The sequence below is a fragment of the Nannospalax galili genome, unplaced genomic scaffold (assembly GCF_000622305.1).
Source record: "Nannospalax galili isolate Female #2095 unplaced genomic scaffold, S.galili_v1.0 scaffold302, whole genome shotgun sequence".
NCBI classification, from domain to species: domain Eukaryota; kingdom Metazoa; phylum Chordata; class Mammalia; order Rodentia; family Spalacidae; genus Nannospalax; species Nannospalax galili.
In genome coordinates this window covers 649,740-655,253 of record NW_008350120.1, presented here as the reverse complement: position 1 = coordinate 655,253, position 5,514 = coordinate 649,740, and the positions used below count along the sequence as shown (strand labels likewise).

At 53.7% G+C, this 5,514-nt stretch overlaps 1 protein-coding gene across 1 annotated transcript; it reads left to right on the top strand.

The window, feature by feature from the left end:
- Positions 1–2,838: 2,838 nt before the first annotated feature.
- Tmub1 (transmembrane and ubiquitin like domain containing 1) lies at positions 2,839–5,353 on the top strand. Its single transcript, XM_008847222.3, has 3 exons — positions 2,839–2,988; positions 3,867–4,283; positions 4,561–5,353. The coding sequence occupies exons 2-3, from the start codon at positions 3,892–3,894 to the stop codon at positions 4,910–4,912; spliced, it is 744 nt and encodes a 247-aa protein (XP_008845444.1). The 5' UTR covers positions 2,839–2,988; positions 3,867–3,891; the 3' UTR covers positions 4,913–5,353.
- The last annotated feature ends 161 nt before the right edge of the window (positions 5,354–5,514 follow it).

Genomic DNA, 5,514 nt, shown 5'->3' with positions numbered 1-5,514 from the left:
TTTTTAAATGGGAACTTGCCAGGAAGTTGAGAGATGGTTCAGCAGTTAAGACTACATACTACTCTTGTAGAGGACCCAGGTTTGGTTCCCAGCACCCACATTGGGCAACTCACAACCTCTTGTAATTCTTGTTCCAGGGGATCCAATGCCCTCTTTTGGCCTCCAAAGGCACCTGCATGCATGTGGTGCACATAAACTCACACGGGCCCACACATATACATGTATACTATAAATAAGTAAATAAATTAAAAAAAAAAAACAGCCCAGTGAGAATGACTAGAAAAGCAGAGCATGGAGGATTGCCACAGATTCAAAGCCAGCCTGGTCTAATTATCAAGTACCAGGCCAGCCTGGATTACATAGTTAGACTGGGTCTCAAAAAGAAAAAACAAAGCCTGGTGTGGAGACACACGCCTTTAGTTCTAGCACTTGGGAGGCAGAGGCAGGCAGGTCTCTGTGAGTTCGAGGCCAGTCTGGTCTCCATTAGCAAATCCAAGCCAGCTGGGGTTACAGGGAGACCTTGTCTCAAAAAGACCAAAAAAAAAAAAAGCAAACAAAACACAACAACACAACAGAGAAGTAAATCTGCTGGAAGTCTACGCAAGTATCTTCTGAGTACCACTGATGTATGTTTTCTACCTCCCTCCCTCTCTCCCCTTCTTGCTGGTCCTAGGGTTGGAACCTGGGACCTTATATGTATTAGGCAAATGCTCTTCCAGTGAACTGCACACACACACACACACACACACACACACACACACAGCCTGCATATGTCATCTTTTTTACACACAGCTCTGAGGTCAGGTCAAGCTAGACCTTTTCCCAAAATAAAATTGCCTCTTATTTGACACAGCTCTGTCCCATACTAAGTTCCTCTTACCTTCCAAAGAACCAAGCACAAACTGATCAACCTGTCAACTTGGAACTTGCCAAACCCCTGAGTGATATGGTTTCTGTGTCTGACTTTAGGGGTGTCCTGATCACCTTTATGGACTTCATCTGCAAAACAGAACAGTCAAACTGAAAATTAGCTCTTCTCACCAAGGAAAAAAGAAAGAAAATCTAGTAATTGTGCTTGTACTTCTAAAAGTAATATTAGTATCCCTGTTAGAGGCTTAGTTAGAACTTACAATGAGAAGTCCCCCATAGAGACAAGAGGGAAAAGAGCTCCTCTAGTATGTGGCCCCAGGCACCATCACACACCTGCCTTAAGCACTGAGAGATCCTCTGTCTAGTTCTACTCCTCTATTATTATATTAGTTAGTGATGGCAGGGAGAGGGTCTGATAAGCCATTATATGCCCAGCATCTTGCACAGTACCTAGCCTATAGAAAATACATACCTAACAAAGCAAAAACGAAGAACTTCGAAGAAACTAGAGAGAAATTCTGTACTTCATAAATCCAAACACATTTCCAAGGCAATATTTGGGACACTTGATCTCGCAAGTAGGCAGCTATGAGGAAACTAGATTATTTTGAACCAAGACTGGCCTGTAGAGACTGGGAGATGACTCAGAGCATAAGAAGACCTCAGTGTGATTTCCCAGAACCCGTGCTAAAAGCCAGGCATGGCTGGGCATGGTGCTGCACAACTTTACTCCCAGAGCTCAGGAGGCAGAGGCAGGTGGATCTCTGTGAAACTGAGGCCAGGCTATTCTACATAGTGAACTCCAGACCAGATAGGGAAACAGGGAGACCCTGCCTCAAAAAAGAAAAGCAAACAAAAAAGTCAGGCATGGCAGTCCGTTGTAACCCAGCACCGGGAAGCAGATACAAATGGATCCAGTGTGCACATGCTCCGAGAGAGAGAGAGAGAGAGAGAGAGAGAGAGAGAGAGAGAGAGAGAGCGCTTGGTCTGTAAAATTCAGGATTCTCAACTTCTGTGGCTATTGGAGCCAGAGGACTAAGCAAAAACTCACAGAGAAAGGTCTTTCTAGGTAGTCCAGGCCAGCCTCAAACTCCTAATCCTAAAGAGAGAGAGAGAGAGAGAGAGAGAGAGAGAGAGAGAGAGAGAGCGCTTGGTCTGTAAAATTCAGGATTCTCAACTTCTGTGGCTATTGGAGCCAGAGGACTAAGCAAAAACTCACAGAGAAAGGTCTTTCTAGGTAGTCCAGGCCAGCCTCAAACTCCTAATCCTCCCAGTTAGCCTCCCAGAATTGGGACTACAGGACTATGCAACCACACTAAGCCATGAAAGTACCATTAAAGGACCCAGCTCAGGTTTGCATGAAAGGACTAGGTGAGTCAAAAGCAGTGTGCACATTATCTTACAGAGTTTTCATCCTTATTTAATAAAATATCAAATATCTATCTTACACTGACCTAGAAGAACCAAACTTATTCAGAGACTTAATAACCCACTCGTGGTCATGTAGCTGTTGAACCTACAATGAGATATATCAGGATGTGTTCTGTTACACAGGGAAACGTGGAGAAGGGGGCAGGAAAGGGGACAGACCCCAGGTGAGGCATCCTCGCTAGCAGGTGAGGCAGGTAGTCCACACATCCTGGGCTGCAGCGTCAGTTTAGGGGATTAAGTTGCCTTCTAGTATCCACTGAAAAGGGAGGCAAGGTCGGGGTCATGGTCAGCTGAGCTCCCCAGGGCCTTCATCACTGCATCACTGCCACGGATGCTCTGACGTCTTCCAGACTTGACATTGGTGTGTGGAATGACAGATACCCCAGCTGCTGGCGGCGGAGAGGGCGGACCTTGCTGCAAACCGAACCTCTTTGGACTAGCACAGCCTCCAGAGCCGCCCCCCCGCCCCGGGCCTCTCGGCTATCTGCCCAAGCTGGGCACAGCCCTCCGCTCCCCGCACGTGGGTCCGCAGGGCAGAGGGCTGGAACCGAGCAGCGCGGACTACAATTCCCACAATGCTCGGGGCCGTGTTGGCTGGGAAGAAGGGGGGCCTCAGGTGTCTGCGACCTCGGAGCCTCCAGCCCGGAAGTGCCGGAGGGGCCGAGATGGAGCTGGAGGAGCTGGGCGGTGAGTCCCCGCGCGTGGCCGCGCCCACCCGGTCTCCCCAGGCCCCAGCTGGGCCCGCTTGCCCCGCCCCGTGATCGCTGGTGCCCTCCAGCTGCTTGGGGGGGGGGGGCGGGGAGCGGGAAATGGGAGGAGTGATGGAGGCATGGGGGCAGGGAGAGCCAAGTCCAGGTTTCCGGAGAGGGCTCCCGGGTCTGGCGGCTTCTAGGTTTGGGGAGGCTCTGTGCCCAGGGACGCAGAGGCTGGCGCTGCGGGGTGGGGTTTGGGTGGACCCCAGGAGGGCCAGGACTGGGTGGGTGGCAGCAACCCCCCACTCCAGGGCTCCAGATTGCCCAAGGGCGGAGTGTGACGTTTGGCGTGGGGGAATCTTTGGGAAGCAGTCCCTGCTATGGGTAGGGAGGGTTTGGGTAATGGTAAAAGGGAGGGCAAGGGGCTGTAGAGACCCTGCTTCTGCCCCTTAGGGACCTAAAGCCACAGGGCATTAAATGAGCTTTGGGGTGAATGGGTGAAGTAAACTTTGGGGTGAAGTGGATAGAAGAATAGCTAAGCTTTTGGGGTGAAGTTTGGTGGAGGCTAAATTTAGGAGAGGGCTGCTTGGTTGAGCAAGGCCTTTACTTGGAAATAGAGTTATTGGAGAGCTGGTTGAAGACCTAGAACTCAGATAATAAAGGACTTGGAATTTGGTGATGGAAAGGGACAGTACAAGAAGGCAAATTTGGGATGGCTGGGAGCTAAACCAGTCTGTACCTTGGGGTGGGTAAGGGGGATAGAGTTTAGGACTGTGGGAGAGTTGTGCGGTTGGAGTCAAGAGCTGTTAAAGTGTGTGGGAGGGAACGCCTGGCCAGAAAGCAGCCGCTCACCAGCCCTTTGTGCCTCTCCAGCTCGGTAGCAGGCAAGTCAGGTGCCATGGCTTTGATTGAAGGGGTGGGTGATGAGGTGACTGTCCTCTTTGCGGTGCTTGCCTGCCTTCTGGTGCTGGCCCTCGCCTGGGTCTCAACACATACCACGGAGAGCACAGACCCCCTGCCGCAGCCATCAGGGACCCCAACACCGGCTCAGCCTAGCGAAGCCATGGCAGCCACTGACAGCATCAGAGAAGAGGCCCCAGGGGCTGAGACCCCCAGCCTGAGACACAGAGGTCCAGCTGCTGCACAGCCAGAGGCTGGCACAGGGGTCACAGCAGTGCCACCACCTCCGGACTCCCCACAGGAACCCCTAGTACTCCGGCTGAAATTTCTCAATGATTCTGAGCAAGTGGCCAGGGCCTGGCCTCACGACACCATTGGCTCCTTGAAAAGGTAAGCTAGGAAGAGGGGAGGAAAGAAATGCCAAAAATGGGGTGTGTGACTTCAGAAGGGCCACTGGAGATTCCTGAGACTCCCTCTGATTTTCTGTTTGAGAGAGCTGAGCTCCTTGCAGGACACACACCACTGTTCCCCTGTGGCAGCCTGCCCCCCAGAGGCCAGGGTCTAGGTGGTCTGTGGAGGGCAGGGATGAAGGTGTGGAGTGGTGCTTTGGGCAAGGGACCAGGATTGCCTGAGGCCTGCTCTCTTACCCAGGTCCCTCTCTCCTCAGGACCCAGTTTCCTGGCCGGGAACAGCAAGTTCGACTCATCTACCAAGGCCAACTGCTAGGAGACGACACCCAGACTCTGGGCAGCCTTCACCTCCCCCCAAACTGTGTCCTCCACTGCCACGTGTCCACGAGAGTCGGTCCCCCACATCCCCCCTGCCCACCGGGGTCCGAGCCAGGCCCCTCCGGGCTGGAAATCGGCAGCCTGCTACTGCCTCTGCTGCTGCTGCTGCTGCTCCTGCTCTGGTATTGCCAGATCCAGTACCGGCCCTTCTTTCCCCTGACCGCCACCCTGGGCCTGGCCGGCTTCACCCTGCTCCTCAGTCTCCTGGCCTTTGCCATGTATCGCCCATAGTGCCTCCTCGGGCTCTGGGCAGTGTGGCTGGCCCCTCTGGACCTCAGTCCCCAAGGCATGGTGGGCGCTGCTGTCTGCCCAGGCCCACCGCACCCACCTGCCTCTTCCCACTACCCTGGAGCCCAGCCTTGTGCCACAGAGGACTCCAGGGCCTGGCGGAGGCCCCTCCCTGTGACCTCCATGACTCTGGGCCACGTGGGGCTGCTGGCCCTCAGCCCTCGCTGACAGTGGGCCGGTCTGGATCACGCACCTGCTGTCGGTGCCTGGGCCCTGGACAGAGCCAGGCCACCCCACTGGGCCCATCTTAGTGTGCTGCCAGAGGACCTACGAGGTGCCAAGCTGCCTTGGGGACCCATGGGGTGGGAGACAGGTGATGGGGAGTTGAGAGGGACAGAGCTGTTCTTGGAACATGTGCAGATTAAAGAAACTGTGACGTTTTCATCTCGGTGTGTGTCTGTGCAGGACTGGGCGGAGGGGAGCCCTTGTCTGCCTTGGGGACCCATGGGCTGGGAGACAGGTGAAGAGGAGTGACAGAGCTATTCTGGGAACACGTACAGATTAAAGAAACTGACGTTTCCATTTCTGTGTGTGTCCGTGCAAGG

Excerpts from the sequence above, each read along its gene's own strand:
- Tmub1 (XM_008847222.3), top strand. The coding sequence starts at position 3,892 with ATGGCTTTGATTGAAGGGGTGGGTGATGAGGTGACTGTCCTCTTTGCG. Across the intron at positions 4,284-4,560 it reads ACCATTGGCTCCTTGAAAAG|GACCCAGTTTCCTGGCCGGG; the intron begins GTAAGCTAGGAA and ends CTCTCTCCTCAG.